This window comes from Varanus komodoensis, unplaced genomic scaffold, assembly GCF_004798865.1.
Source record: "Varanus komodoensis strain SLA01 unplaced genomic scaffold, ASM479886v1 scaffold26, whole genome shotgun sequence".
In the NCBI taxonomy this organism is placed as follows: Eukaryota; Metazoa; Chordata; class Lepidosauria; order Squamata; family Varanidae; genus Varanus; species Varanus komodoensis.
In genome coordinates, this window is record NW_025335684.1 from 13,621,816 (window position 1) to 13,640,760 (window position 18,945).

Genomic DNA, 18,945 nt, shown 5'->3' on the forward strand with positions numbered 1-18,945 from the left:
ACAGGACACACCACTCCATGGGCTCCCTTAAAAATACCCCTTGAGTTGCTTCTGCAGGCCTGTTTGACCCCTCCTATCTGCCTCCCTGCACAGACAGCAAAGTACATAACCAGAACAAGAGAGCCAGGCTGCATTCTTTTAATGGGAGGGAAGACTGCCTCAAAACCCAACACAAAGACTGCCAGGATATGGGGCAGGAACAGCCACCTAGTTTTATCCCCTACCAACCAGGAAGGAGAAAGGAACTTCCCATGTGTAGCCACCCAGCTCGTGCCTTTGCTTCCCTGAGAACGCACCACCGCTGACCTCTTGTTCCCCACCTTCCTGTCAGCGCCAGTCTTACTTCTGCAGGTGCTGCTCAGCTGTGCATTCTCAACAGCTCGAGGCAAAAGGGTGGTAACTGCCATTGCCATGCAAAGGGGCATCGTGTGCCAAGCCATGGATAACTAAATTTTTGAAATTCTCATGCCACTGGGCAATAGGCTGCCTTTGGCCTGATCTTCTTGGGGACCCTTAAATTACAACTGCAGCACAAATGCACCCAAAATGGCCAAATTCAATGCTGGGCAAGTGAGTCTATCTACCTGGGGGTTGGCTTGGAATGGAATCCTAGCCTTTTTTTTTTTTTAGCACCGTCAGCTGTTTGTGGTGCTTCTATGCTTTTAATGGAGTGGATATAGAGAAAAAACCAGGAGAGGGGTCTTTTCACAGATAGGGAAGAAACAGAACACCTTCCAATACAGTTTCTCATTAAAAAAAAAACAAAAACATAAAAATCTGGCGAACCATGGAGGTAGTCCCCAGAGCCTTTCCCCCCTATTACAGACTTAGGCTTCACTACTCCCTCTCTCCCACTCCAGGACAGGTAAGACCAAACTGCCTCAGTGGAGGATTTAACAAAGAACCTGCAGCAGTAGCCCTCTCTGCTTCCCTGGGGTTACTGCATAGCCACAACGAGTTCATCTGTGAACGTTTTGTGAACTAGCCTCCTCAACATCCTATCAGCACTGAACTGAATACTGGGATTTGTAGTATCTCTGTGCAGCTCCAGCTTACCCCAAAAGAGGGCAGGCAAGGAGTGGCTGGACCATGGCTCAGCAGCAGAACACAGACTTGGCAGCCACAAAGTCTCAGATTTTCTGGATAAGGCTGGGAAAATCTCCTATCGGAAGCCCTGGAGTCAACTTCCAGCCAGTTGACCCACACCACTCCAATGAGGACTTCCTGGGCCCTCAGGGCTCCCTCCTAACACCAAAGGACGCCATACGATGCTCTTGTGCCCTGCCCAGCTCTGCCAGTGGCTCAGGTGAGTTGTGGAAGGACTTGCAAGGACTCTACCTGTGCCACGGAGCACAGAGGCATGGGCCCGGAAGGGGCGGGAAGTGGCCTTAACTAGAGGATTAGGCCCACTTCAGTTCTTTCCCCTTTTCCCATGGTAACACCCCCTAAGTTCCAGCAGAATCCCTTTTCCCTTGGGTCAAGATGTGGCCTGAATGAATGACTGCAGGCAGCATAAATTCCAAGACCTCTGCCTGCTCTTTTGTGGGCTTGAAGTATTGGAACAAAGAAGGACAATGACACCGCGGGTGTGGACTGGAAAGGCATCTGGCTTGTGTGAATGTGGAAGGCGAAACACCAGTTGTAAGACCTGAGCAAGGGACCCATTGCTTCCAAACACAAGCAGGCCAGCCCAGTGACCTGGCCCTTGTGGGTCTAGCAATCGAGTCTGTTTCTGCTGATGGCGGGAAGGGTGAGAGGGCAGAATGGGCCCACTAAGCCTCCTGACATGGTGTTTATGCTCCACCCAGCTGAAGGGGAAGCCTCCCTCCTGCCTGGTCTTACCCAGCCTCCTTAGAACTCAGCATTTTGGCCCAGATGAGGTCAGTGTCAATGGGCTCCTCGCGAGGGTTAGTGGAGCTGACCTGAAGCATCAGGCTCTCGCAGGGGGCGCCGGTGAGCGTAGCCAGGCCTTCAATAGCGCGCCCTGCCTGGAGGGCAAAGTACGAACCATGGAGTTTGGCCAGGGCCTTCTCGATCAGGGCTACCCACAGCTGCTTCCTCTGGGCCTGAGGGAGGAACACAAGAGAACGGTTGCTGCCGAGGCTGCCAACAGGTGACAGAATCTCCTGCTGACGCCGCACCTGCATTTTATGAGACTGCACTTTTATGAGACACCTGCTGCTTAGAAATGGACCAGATGCTGCTTTACCCACTCGTGGTGCCCATGCTCCAGGATGGCTACCTTTGGCCGAGGCTGCATATTCTGCAGCTACATAAATTATCTACCCATCTGCATCCATCTACCCACCACCTCAGTTATGTCCACAGTTTACTCTGGGACTGGATTATACATCCGGGATCACATTCAAAATTTTTGATTCTCCTACACGGCCACAGTGTAAGACCAACCTTGGTCACATTCTGGGGTGGACAGAAGGCAAATCTCCAGGCCTCTGGGGCATCAACCCCCAGAAGCCCCCACCAGCTTGGTCAAGCGCCAGGAAGGCTGGGGCATGAATTCCAAAATATTTGCAAGTCCACTTTTGGTCACAATTGTTCTAAGCAAACTTCTAAATTGAAAGTCGGGCAACATGCCAAAGGACACACAGCAGAGCCTCTGCAGTAGGAGAACTGCTTTCACGTAACCCTATTAGCCACCTCCTCAGCACCCCCACCCCATCCATAGCCTCCCCTGCTATAATGACCGGTAGGAGGCCACACCAAGCCCCTTAACCAACCTGAGAGAAGAGGAGGTAGCCACACTCATCACAGGGCAGCATGTCATCCACCAGCACAGTGGTCCAGGTGCCATCTTTGCAAAGTCGGACCTGGTAGGCCCCCTCAGGGCACATGGTCCGTGTTATCATGACCCGTTCCACCAACTCAGGCCTCTCTGCCAGCACAGCCAGGGCACTCAGGAACCTAAAAATGAAACCCAATTAATCCCAGAAGGCCCCAGAAGAAACCCGAGACTGCTAGGAGCTCAACAGAACATCACTGTGTGCATGAGACAGAGGACAAAACTCCCTATTTTCAACGGCGGAATTGAGCTCAAGTTCCCTCAGAGAAAAATCTAATTTGGGCTTCCCTGATCCTTACTTCACTTCAGTTGTGTCATTCTGGAGACAGGGAAGAGTTTTTGGTTTTGTTAAACAAGAAAGAATCAGAGAGCATGGCCAGATCTATTGCAAGTCACCTAGAGATCTACCAGTAACCCATGATCCATCTGCAGGCCGTGCTATAGAGCTGCAGAAGCATTTGCAGAGAACGAAAACTTGCATTTCGTTAGCAGTCCTGCGCTCTCCTACAAGCAAGCCCTGTCTTCTGCCACACTACAGGATGCTCTGGAAAAGGGATGAGCAGAAGGACAATCAGGATCTACTGGTCAGTTGACAAGGGGTTCTCGACTCTCAGCTGTGCGACAGCAACAACTATTAAGAACTGTTGTTCTTCTAAATCAAGTTGATGAGGAATAATGCTTGTCTGTCTGATCCCTATGTTCCAGAATTCTGGGAAGCTCCCTTACAAATCCATCCATATGAAAAAGATTCTTTGAAGCTGGAATAATTGAAACCACTGGGTTCATGGGACAAAAGAGGGGTGCGTGTGTCTGTACTCCCTCATCTGAAAGTCTTCCATCTGGGCCTTGGCTCTAGCCCTCACCTGAGGACCCTACAGGGGTTCTTCATGCTGCCCCTGCTGTGGGAGGAAGAAGCCCAACATACCTCCTTGCTCTCCCACCTGGGAAAACCAGGGTCGCTTTTAGGCTTGACTGGCCCAAATGTACTCAAGGCTCATCAATGCCACCAGAGGGCAGCCTCTGCCTTCAGTCTGCAGAGAGAAAAGAGCTGACCGAAGGCACAGGCAAGCCCAGGGATGTGGAGCCAGGTGAAGCCATGTGCGAAGGTGGCAGTGGTGGCAGAGGCTGGAAGAGAAGACTCCGCAGAGGAAGGCAAAGGTGCCCCAATCGGCCACTCTCACCCTCACCTGCCTCACAGGCCGGTCCTTGCGGAAATAAAATGCAGCGGAGAACGGTGCCAGCCACCTTGGGCTCCTCACAAGAGGAAAAGGAGGGGATATAAATGCAGTATCATAATCGCAATATGCTCCCAGCTGGAATCTGCAGAACGTGATATGGAGGATAAGCACTATCCTGGAAAACTCCCGGGAGAGGGAGGATCCCTGAGAGCCACAAGGACCAAGGGATGGAAGCTCCAAAGAATCTATTCCTCCCTCTTGTGTACAAAGGGCACCGGCTGGGGCCTTTCAGGATCTCCACTCTTTATAAGGAGCTGCCACACGAGGGAGGACCAAGTTGCCATGTGTTCTCACCAGCAATTTCCCAGGAGCCCCTGTAGGATGTCCGAGGGCCGAGGTGTCCGGAAAACAGACCACTTGACCGAACGGTCCTTGAAGATGCTGCAGTTGATCTCGTGAGGCCTCAGCCACTGCTTCACTCGCTGCTGGACACTGTCCCCCTCAGGGAAGCCCACTGACTTGGACCCTGGAGGAAAACTGTCATCCACAAAGTTGACCTTGTTCTGCAGACAGAAAATTTAAGAAGTTAAGGAGTTCTGGGTATTGGGTTTCAGTTTCATGCAAAAGCAGGGGCTCCCTTCACTTGTCTGGGTGGCAGTGCTGTGACTCACACGACCAGTCCATAAAAGCCCACCGGAAGGCAAGTAAGATGGCTGGTGTGGGAACCTCTTTTAGCTCAATGTCAAATTCAGTTTTAGAGAATGTCTTGCAGGCCATGTTCTAGTGGCTGGCAGAGCTGAAGGCAATGGGGAGAGTGCCAAAAGGAAAAAACAACCATGCATACCCTAGCTTAGCGATCTTTACTGCAAGTCACAAGTCCTTAAGAGAAGAATTTCAACTTTCAGAAGGACAGAACATGCCATTAATGCCAAAAAAACAGCCAAGGGCTGGTGGTTAGGGGAAGGAAATTAAGGTCATTTGGGAAACCCTGGAGAGCTCTACTGGAACCCCACAAGTGCGGGGGGGGGGAGGGAGATTTCTCACCCCTGGGATAGAGCAATGTTCAGAGGGAATAAAGAGGAGCAGAAGCTGCCCATCAGTCAACCAACCCAGGTCTGTTAATAGTGGGCCCTGTCCAGAATGTCCAGCAAACATGGAAGCTGGACAAACATGGAGCTTTCCCTGGAAACCCCAGTGGTGGTGGCAGCAGCGGCGGTGGCAAGGAGCGCTTTCCTTCAGCTTTGGCTGATCCATCAAATGCACCCCTATCTGAATGGGCAGTGACTGGCAGCGGTGCCCCATGCCCTGGTAACTTCCCGATAGGACTACTGTAATGCGCTCTATGTGGTACTGCCCTTGAAGATGGTCCAGATACTTCAACTGGACCAGAATAGAACCGCCAGGTCATTAACAGGGACCGGCAGGTATGAACATATAACGCCGGTCCTTTTCCAGCTACACTGGCTTCCAGTGAAGCCTGAGACCAATTTAAGGTGCTGGTGATCACCTACAAAGCCCTAAACGGCTTAGGGCCTGGTTACCTAAAGAAGCATCTCCTTCCATATGTGCCTGTCTGCCCCTTAAGATCTGGGGCAGACGCCCTTCTTCAGGTGCCCTCCCTGAAGGAGATTAGGAGGGTGACTGCCCGGAGAAGGGCCTTCTCTGCGATGGCACTCCAATTGTGGAATTCGCTCCCCAGGGAGGTTCGCCTGGCGCATCACTTTATTCTTTTTGGTGCCAGGCCAACCCTTTTTATTTTCCCAATGTTTTAAGACCTGACTGTTTTAATTGGGGTTTTATTATTAGTTAATAAATTTTTAGGACACTGTGTTTTAATTTTTTTTTTTACATTTTGTATTGTTAAACCGTCCCAAGACTTCGGTAATGGGGTAGTCTACAAAAGTTTTAAATGAATAAATAAATAAATCTCTTTCTCAGGCCCCACCATCCAAGAATCACTTTATACAACCAGCCTGCACATTCAGAAAGGCATCTAGAAACATAGAAAACAGAGCGAGTCAGAAGGGGCCTCCCGGGCCATCTAGTCTGACCTCCGGCACCAGCCGGCTCCGCTCACGACATGCCCACCATGTGGACGTCCAGCCTATCCTTGAACACCCACACCGATGGAGACTCAACAACCTCTCGTGGAAGCCCATTCCACACCCTCGGGGTCCTGACTGTCAGGAAGTGCTTCCTGGCATCCAAACGAAACCTTGGCTTCCTGAGCTTTGCTCCGTTGGAGCACATTCTGCCTTCCTCTGCAGGGGAGAACAGGTCTCTACCCATCTCCATGTGACATCCCCTCACATACCTGTATGTCGCCAACATTTGCATTCCCAGAGAGGTTCAAATCCCGTTTTAAATTTTGCCTCACTAGAATCTGGTTAAGGCCAGTGGTTGGTTCACAGGTTTAAAGAAGGCCCCACAAATCCAATTGGCTACAGCAGTAGCTGGGGAAAGCTGATTTCAACCCTAAAAGTAAGGCAAGCTTGAGTGGGAGCCCCAGCCTATGAGCAGTTTGCACAGAAACACATGAAAAATGTATGTTTATAATTGTGGAAGAGAGTGACAGAGGGCCTTTTCAGTCATGCCACCTCCTTGATGGAATGCCCTCCTTGGCAGGCTGGCCTGGCACCAATGGCTTTGCTTTTGTGGTGCCAGGTTAAAACATTTGTATTTGTCCAGGGCTTCTAGCCTGGCATGTGAACTGTGCAGGCTTTCTGCTGCTCTGCTAAGTTTTTTAGTTATGGATTGCTTCCAGTGCTGCTGCTATTCTTAGTGTTTATTGCATTGTTGTCCATTTTCCTGCAGGCTGCCTGTGGGCCCTCCTGGGAGGCAGGGGACGGAAGCCCCTGGCCTGCGGATATTCCCCATTCAGCCCAGGGAAGCCTTGTCTCCTTCCAGGAGTCTCCCCCTTCACAGTCTCCCAGGAAGGGGGCAGGAGTCACTCTACCATCCCCAGCCATGGCTTCAGGCTTCAGCCAATTCTCCTTCCCTTTGGGGAGGATGCGGTGTGGGCGAAGGCACCCCCACAGGAAGCACCAGATGGTGGTTCAGCACCCACCTTGGTGTGACTAAATGGCATAATGAGGCATGGCCAACCTCATGGCATCAATTTGCCCATGGGGGGGGGGTTTGGGATGAGAAACATTCAGCTGCCTGCCCTACCCAACTCAGTTACTTTTCTGCTGAAGGGTAGTCTAATTATTTTTAAATAACTGACAGATATAAACACTGCACATGGGATTTTGTTCCATACAGGCAAGCCACAGCAAATGCACATCACCAGCATCCCTGCTCTGCCCCCGCTGCTGCACACAAATGGGGCAAATCCTTCAAGTCACTTCAAGTGTCTGGAAAGAGGGGCTGCCTCTTCTGTCACTGCAAAAATCAGGACCATGTCATGGTTCAGGGATGATGCAGTGAGAGAAGTCAGAAATGCCACCTACATGCTCACACACACACACACAGACTTGGCTGGCAGCACAAAAGCCCTGCATGGAGGCTGCCTGAAGTTCCTGTGCATCACTCCTTCTTAAGTCCAGCAGAACACACCTCAGCTCAGAGGACCCGTTTGATGTGGCCTCCTTCACCACAGGCCCCAGGGAAACAAGACAACCCTTCATCACTGAAGCCTCTGTGTGGTTATCTATTAACGTACATGGGGAGTGGCCATTTCCCATGGCTGCCAAGGGTGAAGGCAGAAGACACCCACTCCTGCTCATCCTGCGAGGCTTACGCTCCCTTCCTCTAGCTCAGCACCCTCTTGCCAACTTCTTTACAAAGGGAACTTAGCAGCCTTCCTCTACCAAGCACCTACTGGCTATTTCAGTCTACAACTCCCATCAGCCCCAGCCAGTGTGGCCAATAGCCAAAGATGATAGGAAAGCTGGTCCAAAGGATCTGGAGGATACCAGATGGAGAAAGGTTGGCCCAGAAGGTCAGATATTTAGGGGGGCCAGCTCAGGATGGGAGAGGGAATATTGCTGATAGTTTGGTATAATCAAGGGTAGACTGTGATCCAAAGAATAAAGCAAGATTTGACTAAGGAGGATTAGGAAATGGGGGCTGGAAGAAGCAAGTCCCACAATTCCCTCTGCTCATTACAGGGCTAGAAGAGCACGAGGAAGGATGACTTGCCACTGAAAAAGAGCACAGTATCATAGCGCTAAGCTAGGACTGAGGAAGCTCCCTCAGCTATGAAGTTTATGGGATGACTTGGCCAGTCACTCCCACCTCTCCTGGTTGAGAGAGGTGTTCGAGATCAAGCAAGGCATTAGTGCTTCTCTGTAAGACTCCGGTGCACCCACAACTGGAGTACTGTGTCCAATTCCAGGCTCCACATTGTAAGAGAGACATGGCTATGTTAGAATCGGTTCAGCGTGGGGTCACAAGGTTGGTAGCTGGATGAGGGGGGGATGCCATGAGAGATGAGATTGAGGGAGCTGCGTCTTTTCAGCCTGGAGAAGAAGAGAGTCATAAGGGACCTGATAGCAACATATAGGCATGCAAAGGGATGTCGCATGGTAGAGGGTCGTGAGCTGTTCTCCCCCGTGGTGGATGAACGGACGCATTCCAGTGGGGCAAAGCTCAAGGAACTGGGTTTTAGGTTGGCTGTCAGGAAGTATTCCCTGACAGTGAGGACCTCTAGCATATGGAACGGGCTTCCCCTGGTGCCGGTGAGGGCCCCATCAGTGAGGGTGTTCATGGAAAGACTGCACAACCACATATTGAGCATTGCATGAGTGGAGCCAGGAGTCAGACTAGATGGCCCAGAAGGCCCCTTCTGACTTGCCGTGTTCCTGTGTAACCTCCCTCCACACCGCTTGTTGCAAGGTATGTATACTGCACTATGTACACTGGTACGAGCTCTCTGGTAGGTATTGTGCCCGTGCCTCCTGTCAGAGCTCAAGTGTGCACAGGGGAAGCCACCTGTCCTGGCAGAGCTGATGACTCAGATTCTGAAGATGAGACTGTTTTTCAAATGGCTCAAAGCCCAGCTGCGGTCCAAGGTCCTGAATCTCTGCAGGAACTAGATACGGGGGAGAGTAGCCCAGTCTACTCAGCTGCGGGAACGAGGAGGAGCTGCAGCCTCCTGAAGGAAGGGACACTGAAAAGGGTAGTTTTTCTGATGGAGATCTCCTGCTCCTGACCTGATCATGAGCTGTCATCTTCGGAGAGAAGTCCAATTAGGGACACGGAGGGCAGAGTGGAGGTGTGCCTGCTTTCACAGCGCTCCTCTCCCAAGGGAGAGACGCAGAAGGGCATAAACAGAGTTTCGGGTAATGAATGTCAGAAAGGGCTCAACGTTTCACTTTGTGTCTGCTCAGAGACTTCTATGTAACAATAAAGATTTTCGGCAAAGAAACACTGGTGAGATTGAAATTTCTTGGAGGGAGAAGCATGCCTCAAGACAGTAGGAAAGGTAACATATCCATTCCTCAATCTATCACAGGTAACTGCAAAGCAGGAGGGGAAGCATTCTGCCCCGGAAATGGCTTCTTTTTTCTGCCCTCAAGGTAAGCAGTTTGTCCGAACACAAATGATATAAAGATGCTTAAGATGTGCCTTGGGGGCATTTCATTAAGAGACAGCTAAGCAGCCTTATGCATGAAAGATGCAACGGAAAATCAAATCATAGTGATCAATATGGATAATGCAAACAATGTCTCTGGACAGAGGTCAGGATTTTGAAGGATGGGGGCTGGTGCAGCGGTTAGAGATCAACACCAGAGGGAGCTGCTAGAGCAGCCGACCAACTCCGGCCATATTCACAGAAACCTTCGGAAAATGTCTCATCCTGAGTCGTCCCCTTGGTTCAGCCATATTTTCAGCACTGGCTGGCAGCAGCATTCCAGGACTTCAAGCAGGAGGCTTTGCTGCCGTACCTGCAGAGGGCAGGAATTGAGCCCGGGACGCCAAGCATGTGCTCTGTATGTCTGCGGAAGCGTTGTATGCAGGAGACCCAGCTCAGTGGCAGGACCCTTGGTCTGTGCACAGAAGCCCTCAGCCCTGGCTGCCAGGTCCATCCCAGGCTTGTCCTGCAAAGGGACTAGACAGCAGGTGACAGGGAAGCCCTTCGCCGGGGTGCCTGAGACCCTGAGGCGCACTGCCACTTAAGGCCAGCATGCCAATGGCCCGACCTGATCTACAGAAGCGAATCTAACCCATGGTCCAACATGGCCATGGCATCCATAACAACCGGATATTCCAAGGAAGCCAACCATGAAAAGGCTGCATGACCCAGCAAGAGATTCAGGCGGATGCGTGTCTGTGTGTATGCAGATATGCTTCGATCGGAGAAGCAAAGCACTTGAAAAAGAGCTTAACAGCAACCTGGTCAGCCCTAATTCAGCCCAGAACAGCAGAGCACTTTGGGGACAGAATGTGTGGACTAGACTCTGTATACTGCTCAGTGATGAAGAGCCTTGAGTGCCTGATCTTGCCTAATCTTGGAAGCTAAGCAGGGTCAGGCCTGGTTGTAAATCTGGATGGGAGACTTGAATGTTGTGCATCACCTAGAGAACATCAGCTACAGATGGTATAGAAATGTAATGTAATAAATAATGATAATGCTTAGATGATTAATTGGTTTGTTGCCTTAAAAGACTTTTGCTTAAAAATAATTGTAATGAATAGAGAAACAAGCAAAACTTAACCAATTAAACACATTTTAATCAATTAGAAGAAGGCGTTCCTAATTAACCAGTCAGCAATTTTAAAAATAAATTATTGTATTGTAAGAACTTATAAAAATTGCACATGGCCACCTTGGGAAAGGTGTTCTATTGGGTGTGCATGAGGGGAGGGAGAATGTCTCTCCCAAGAATATGCGTGGTGAATAACGCCTATTTCACCCCAAAACAAATCATACATTTTTTCAAAAGAACTGGTTTCCCATATGCACATTCAACTGATTAACATTTGTGATTAATTGGCAATTGCAGGAGTAGCACAGAGAGCACATTTATACAGTACTTCAATGCATTCAGTGGGTTTTGCATACATTATCTGCCAATTTTCCACCCACCCTGCAAGACTGATTACATCATTCTCTGGCTTGCAGATGTGGGCTGAGGCTGAACGTGATCACTTGTTTAAATTCACTCGTGATCACTTGTTTAAATTCACTCCGTGATCCAGTAGCTGAGGCAAGGTGTCAGCTTCGTGACATAATCAAACTAAGCACCCGGGCATGACATCTGTTTAGCACTGTCCAAGGCCAGGTTCCTTGATCATTCAGTCTCCTGCACAGACCTCTTCTCAGGACCTCAAGACTACTGGCCACATCCAACTTTCTGAGGTGCCAGGTATGATGCTCCATGTCTCTTTCTCCTGACCATTAATCGTTTCCTGGTTTGCCAGCTTTTGCTCCATTTCGTCCCCATTCTAATGTGTCTCCTACGGCTTTATTACTGGCACTTTAAGATAAAACAGCTTGGTATTCTGACTAGCTCCCTTTTTCATTTGGCCTCACCCAACCACTGGAACGCCGCAATCCTATCCTTGCGCTGCGAGATGGCCTGCACTCTCGTTCCATGGTTTCGACAAGCAGTGCCCACAGACTTCCTTGCTTAACCTTGCAGAACCTAAAAGGGCATTTTCTGGCACGCACCAACTTTTCCCCGACAAGTGCAAAGCAGCAGGCAGAACAGAGAAAAGGACTCACCTCTTGGCAGAAGGAGACGATGTTTTCCCAGAGGGCTTTGGCCTCCCCCTCGTCCGTTTGCCGCCGCTTCTCTGCATGCATGCTCTCGCGCCGCTTGAGCGGCTTGGCACCCTTGCGCTGGGCCATGTACCCCTGAGGGGTGTGGCAGGCCACGCAGTGCTTTGCTTTGAGCTCATTCAGCAGGGTGCAAGCTGGGCAAGGCCACTGGGTGGGCCTTTCCAGAGTGCCTGGGGGCTGCGAGGGGAAGAGGCGGGCCACTTTTCGTGCTGAGGGGGCTTTGGCATTGCACGCTGAGCAGAAAGCCTTGTCCGTGCCTGCACACTCGGGGCATTTGGAAACTGGCTCCCCCTGCAGGCCGTGCTCCTGGAAGCCGTGCAGCTTAGATGAGCCACAAGCCTTGCACTTCTGGGAGGCGGTGGGGTTCTTCAGTGTGCACTTGGAGCACGACCAGGTGGTGAAGTCTGGGCTGGAGGGTCCACAGGGAGTGAACCGCACGGAGTCCCCTGTCAAATCAATGGTGTCGCTGCCCTTCTGGGTGTTGCAGGCCTCGCAGGCGCCACCCGCTGAGGTGTTGAGGAGAGAACAGGTGCTGCATTTCCAGGGTGAGGGGCTCACCTCCATCTCCTCCTCCAGCACACTCAGCCGCTTGGTGGCCATCAGCTCCTGGAAGCGGAGGGCCTTCTGCACGGGTGTCGGAGGGGAGGCGGGCTGGGAGGCCTCGAGCGCCACTGGCTGCATCTGGGGGGGCACCTCGCGGCGGCTGCGGGGGACAGGGTTGTTTTGCAGGCCAGGGGAAAAGAGGCTAAAGCTTGGCGTCTTCTGGCTCTCTTGCTCCATGGTGGCTGTGGCTGGGTTGACGGCGGGGTGGCTCTCGGCAGTCTCCGCTGCCGAGCCAGGCTGAGGCGTGGAAGGTGCTATGTGGAAGCCGGCCGGAGCAATCACCTCAGGGACGACCAGAGCCTCTGGGGGGATCTTGGGCAGCGAGAGCTTGCGGGGCCCGCCGCAGGCCGAGCAGGAGTTGGCCATGGGAGTGTTGTGCAAGGTGCAGCGCTGGCACGCCCAGCCATCCTCCAGCCCCGTCCCCTCGGGGCTCTTCCCCCCAGAGTCCTCACTGGAGCTTTCTACCTTGGGCATCTCCTCCTTGCAGGAGCCCTTGGGCTCAACCAGGATGGTGGGCTTGGGCAAGACCCCATTGATGATGGGCAGAGGGGAGCCCCCAGGCCCAGGCTCAGGCGTGAAGCCACACAGCTCGCAGGCCTCTTTGCCCAGGAAATTCCGGAAGGTGCAGCGGGCGCAGGCCCACTTCTGCTCCTCCACGCTGAGGCGCAGGATGTGGTTGAGGTCAGGTTTCTGGCGGGGGGCCTCGCAGATGGAGCACTGCCGCTGGCCCACAGGGTTCAGGAACGTGCAACGGGTGCAGGACCATTCTCGCACGGCAGCCATAGAACCAGAAGAATGGGTGTGGCTGCAAGAGAGGAGAAAAGGAAAGCGGGAAAGGGCGTTACTGGACACGGGAAGAAGACGCAGCCATTAGCACTTGCCTTCACCTTCGGATGCTGCAGGGCCCCAACTCCCATCGGTTCTGGCACACGGACAGGGGTGGTGGGCGCTGTGCCCTGGCAGCCTTTGGGACAGCCTCTTGCAGCCTGGGGCCTTCCAAAAGCGTTCGGACTGGGGGAGTTGCAAGTCTGACCTATCTGGGGAGCACCAGGCTGTGGATGGTTCCTCACCTGACTCAGAAGATGGGATTCAATCTGTTTGCTCCATAAACCAACAGCAGCTCAAAGAGTCCTCTCAGTGGCACAACTCTCCCGCCATTCACAGAAGCCCCCGTCCCCAGAATGGCTATACTGCATGCCGTTCATAGCCTTTATTTAGTGCACTTTAAAATGCATGCTGCACTTCACATATAATTTTGCAAAACCCTTGCGAAGTATGCCAATGTTACCTCCTCCTACGATGAAATTCGAAATGGCCATTCCCTATTTCCAGTCCTGTGGGCACCCTGCTCAAGGGGCTGGTAGCAGCCAGGCAGGACTAAAACCCTGGAGGTTCACTGAGCCAGATGGACTAAGGTTTAGATAAAGGTTTTCAAGGTTCTTCGCCCATCCCAACCACATGGAAACCAATCAGCCAATCCAAACTGGGCAAGCTGCCTAAGCTAAAGGAACCTCATTATGCTGAATTACTCCATGTACAATTCACCAAATGGTCTGGAAACTCCCACTTCAACCGCTACAGGTGTGAACTTGAGACTTCAGAGGGGCACCTAACTAGGTCACTCAGAGGCAGGGGCCTTGACCCCAGAACAGTGAGTGCAGGATTTCGTTTGGGTTTCTCAAACGGAGTTCCTCCTTTGCGCACCGGAGGATGGGGGAAGGTCTGCTCGGCATCATCATCTGCAGCACCCAGCCCTCCCTGCATCTCTCTTCCCTGCTCGCTGTCGTTCTCCTCATCTGCCTCTGCTGTTTCCTCTCCCTCCCCTCCCCTTCCCCTTTCCAGCTGCCCAATTATTTTCAAGCCCTGGGATGCTGCTGTCCTAGTTACAAGGACATCGCTGCCTGCCATGTGCACCCTCTGCCTGGCGCCTGACCAGCAGCAGGGAAGGAGGAATGGCAAGGGACCCCCTGGTGACACTCACGCTGCTCGGGCAGAGGCTCTTTGTTTTCGTCCATCTGGGCCTCGCCAACACGCACCTGGCAGATGTCTTTGCAGTGTCTTGCCGGCGTTACAAAGAGCCAGACACCGCAAGGACCATCCAGCGGGCCCCTCAAGCCAGCCTCTCCCAACATTCATCCACTGCCTTGGCAGTGTGTGCAAGAGGAGCAGCCAAACAGTGCTCCCTCCTTCTCTCAGAACCATTTCAGGGGCTTGAAAACAATCCTAATGGACAAGAAAGAGCAGACAGCCAGAGACCCATGACTGAAGTCTGAAATGTTGACAGTATTAGGACCTAAACTCTGGGCAAACATGAATACCAGCTGGGGGCTATGAACCGGACAGACCTACTTCAATTTGCTTCCCTCCATAAGATCCCTGCTTCTTATCATATATCCCTACTGTTCTAGATTTTTCCCTATTGCATGTGCTAAGGATTATTTAAAATATGATACACAGAGAGCTGGGACAGCTTAGTAGCTAAAAGCAGCAGCTATTAATGAAATTTGACTCTTGCTCATGGCACTCCCTAGACAGCCTTAAGCTGTCCACTCCCAGTCATAGTCCCCACAACTGCAATATGGGTGGGTGTGGGGAGAGAGATAATGCTGATATACCTTACTGGGTTCTTGTTATAACGTTTACAGCCACATCAGCCGCATTTTCAGCCTGACTATTGGGAACTGTGGCAGCTGCAATACAACTGGCGGAAACACGGATGGGGAAGGCCAAGCTAAGCCAAGCATGTGCAGCACTCTTGACAATGCAACGCAAGTGGTTTGTGTAACAAGCAGTGCAATACAATCCCAAGCACACTACTTTCCCCTTCTGGTGCAACCCCCTGAAATCCTCCACAAGTCACAGCTGTACAGGATATGCTTAATATACATAACAAGACAACCAATGCGAGTACGGCATACCAGTGAGTATTTCTGTGGGACAAGAAAAAAAGAAGATTACCTACTCACTAAAAGGTGTCTAGTTAGTTCTGGGACTCCCCCCCCCACCCCCACCCCCCAAGAAAGCTGGTTCTGCTAATTGTGCTAGCCTCTCGTGAACAGAAGGGATACCTTGCAAGTCCCAGCCTTAGTGATTGCAGACCCCTCTAGAATCCATCTGGCCCCTATATAGCAACCAGATAAATAAGCATTTTGGACTCGTTGCCAACCATCTTATCAACAAAATGGCAAGTCAGCCAATTTCCAAGCTCCGAGAAGTGTTCCAGCATGATCTCCATTTCCATGTTATATTGTTCACTCTAGATTAAGGGTGGCCAATTTATGGCTCAGCAGATGCTTTAGTTTATGACTCCCACCAGCCCCAACCAGCATGGTCCATGGTGAGGGGAGGGACAAATGAAAGCATCTGCAGGGCCGCAACTGGCCCAAACCTGCTTTCAACAGATCACTCCCATGAGCACCATGTTTTCAGCACAGGTTCGCTCAGCAGTCGAAAGAGATGTCTCGAGGTAGAATCAGCTGCCTCCAACTCTCCAGAGGACCCTCCTGGAGCTCAGGCTTGGTGCAATTCCCACAGTATGCACTACCCATACACTGCAGGTCTTTTCCAGGAAAATGAGCACGCCTGAGGATATGCAAAAAGCTCTCCGGATGGGATGTCACGGGCACTTTCCAAGGTAGCTGCTGGAGTGCCTCGCTCGCTCTGTGCCTACCCTTACGCTGCAATCTGCATCCGCCCTTCAGTGTTGGCCTCCCAGTTATGGAATGCTCCTCCCAGGCTTGGTGGCACCAACACCGTCCCCGTCCCAGGGACAGGTTCAGCCTCTCCTTCACTCCCAGGCATCTGACAGCATATGATAACCATTTTATGGTCGGCTGTTGCAGGACCGTTCTCCATTTCTGTACGCAAATGGTTTTACACTGCATTATGATATTACATGTTTGGCAGTTTAAGCTTTGTACACTGCCTATTGGCTACTGAATGACACAGAATGTGATGAATGAACTCTGACCTTTGGCCATGACGGTTGGGACATATGGAAGTTGTAGTCCACACCATCTGGACAGCCAACCCACAATCAGACCACATAAACCTGGAGTTAAACCAGGCCTTCCAGATGAAACCTAAGTGCCCCACCGCACACACCCCACTTTAGAAGGTGAAACACTGCTTTCCTGTGACCGCCGTTACATTTCCTTGCACAGGGAACTCGGAAAAACAGCATCTAAAAATACTTAACGCCAGAAAGCACCCAGAAGCTTCAGTCAACAACACTGAGGATGGGATAATTTCCTGGAATCGGAGGGCCTTTCAAACTCTGTTTCCCACCCCACCCTCCCCAAGCTGCTGAGGCAACCTTTCCTTTTCATCTCAGAAATTAAACCACTGTAATCCTGACTTCCTTTCCACTGCAGTGAGAGCATCGGATCAGTCAACTCGCAAAGGATCTAAAAGAAAACTGTCCAAGGCCTACAATTACTAAGGACTCATTTCTTAGTGCAGAAAGGAAACTTTATTGGGGTTTGAGTGGTTCAAAATTCCCTCTTCCCAGTTGCCGAAGTTTCCTTTGCTTAAAATTGAGATAAATGTCAAAAAGCAGCTGCGGGAACTAAGACAGTTAAAGAAAACCTCACTGTCCAGGTGCAGTATATCTGTGGAAACCATAAACTGGGGATAAATCACCAAAGAGTTTTTATTCCAATTACAGGTGTTAGCTAGGGCTTCCCAAGCCATGGTTTTGAAGTTCATATTAATATTTCTGGTCATTATCAATTTTACATACATTTAAGCTTCTGCATAGGGTCTTCCAGGGAAAGGTTTCCCAGCACGACCAATCAAAAGGCAATGGGTAATTCCTCTGTCTTTTTTCCCCTTAACCCTTTTCCCCCGTATGAAGAATGGAAGGTAGAGGCACAAACAAAGCAACAGGGGCTGCATAGTAAAAGTCCTGTTTGTATGTGCCCTGAACTGCCTCCATCGGTACTTTCTGAGTGCTGGAGAGCCAGTGTGGTGCAGGGGTGAGAATGCTGGACTGGGCACCTGGACACCCAGGTTCCAGTCCCCACTTGACCATGAAACTGACTGGCGTCTCTGGGCCAGTCACTCACTCAGCCTTGCCTACCTCACAGGGCTGCTGTTGAGAGGATCAAATGGAGTGGAGGAGGACTGTGTAAGCTGCCTTGAGTTTCTTGCAAGAGGGAAACATGTAGGGTATAAATGCAATGCAACAATCATTTCCCCCTCCTACTAACTTTCCTGCTTATCATTCCCAAGGATCACATTCCATGCACGTGATAGAAGAGGATAGGAAGTAGTTTTTCTGGAAACTTGGGGGGAAATACAAAGGAAGACTAAGACAACAACTCCCCCCCCCCCCCACTGCTTCCTCTGCCTTGCAGGTAGTAGTTCAGCAGGGCACAGGATAAACAGCAGCTTCTAAGAAGCTCCAAAGGCTTCAATCTAGTGGGCAAGAATCATCTGGGACAGTGCCCTTATGGGAATGTGATACTGACATTATGTTGACATTTTAACTGGAATACCTGTAAAAAATTAAAGACAATGGCCCACTTTTATTTTTTAAAAAACACAGAAATGTAATTCTAATTCACAGAAATGTAATTCTAATTCATAAGTAAATTTTAAAATTTACTTTTTTCCTTTTTTTGCAAAGGACAACAGCATATCTTTACATTATCTAAATGTAAGAAAGAAACAAAATGCACTGAACTTTATTGGTATTGGTAAACTACAACTTCCTACAAGTTTAATGGGTTGGGGTTAATTTAGCACTCAAGGCCATGTCAGAAAACATATCGCCAGCAAGCCAGCACAATCAATGTACACATTTCAGATGCATGTAATTAATGTAATTTGCATAACATTTTTGTTGGCACAGCAGACATCTGCCAACAATTGGTGAACGTGTTGCATTTATTCAACAACATTTATATTCAGAAAAGCTCGTCTTACCACTAATGTGAAAAATATGAGTCAGTCCTTGACAAACTGTGAAATCTAAAGAGATGCTATAAATTTGGGCTTATTTGTACTGGCTTCCTTGTTTTGTCAACACATTTGAAAACTTATTTCTGTAAGCAGCAGAGCTCAAGACTTGCCCTGTAATCTGCCTGTAAGACGGAAATGAGAAAATTCTGAGGAGGAAACCCACATACTATTACCCATACTAAATCTATTTAAATTAGGGACATAAGATGTATTTATTATTTATTCCCAATTATTTCTAACTTGATTTTTTGTCTAAAAGGTCATCAAAGCAGCTAACAGATATAAATTTACTAAAGCATTAATAAAAGCCAAACGAAATCTTGTGTGGATAAAATGGTGATGAACTATGGATACCACCTCAATCTTCTTGGGAGATGAAATACAAAAGAAATGAAATAAAAGTGCATTAAAATCAGAAGTTAGTTTGGCACATTAAAATGCCTAATCCATTCAAAAAACAGAGATGCTTATAAATGGGATTTCATAACTGATTAAAAGGGAGCTGGAACCAGGCAGGTCTCCCTGCAGAGGGCATTCCATAGTTCCGGAGTCACAACAGAGGCAATCTTGCTCCTCAGCTCCACCAATTCCCCCAAAGACAGGGAATACAGAGCCCTCTCTGGTGCTGGTTTTGGTATTTGAGGGCAGTTGGTATTTGAGTTTGGTGTCTG

General features: G+C 50.2%; 1 protein-coding gene across 12 annotated transcripts in view; it reads right to left on the reverse strand.

Annotated features, from left to right (window-relative positions):
• CAPN15 (calpain 15) overlaps positions 1-18,945 on the reverse strand; it is a 145,180-nt gene that overhangs the window by 39,988 nt on the left and 86,247 nt on the right. For 11 of the 12 annotated variants that reach the window (XR_006415011.1, XR_006415012.1, XR_006415010.1 and 8 more), the window contains 4 exons: positions 11,651-13,115; positions 4,333-4,541; positions 2,739-2,922; positions 1,843-2,066 (listed from right to left, as the gene is read on the reverse strand). Coding sequence is in view for 9 of the 12 variants with exons in the window: in XM_044433093.1 (XP_044289028.1) it covers positions 1,843-2,066; positions 2,739-2,922; positions 4,333-4,541; positions 11,651-13,115 (2,082 nt within the window). In the remaining 3 variants the exon portion in view is untranslated. Of the gene's footprint in view, positions 1-1,842; positions 2,067-2,738; positions 2,923-4,332; positions 4,542-11,650; positions 13,116-14,346; positions 14,369-18,945 lie in introns of those variants that run through there. The other variant, XM_044433099.1, reaches the window with a different exon arrangement.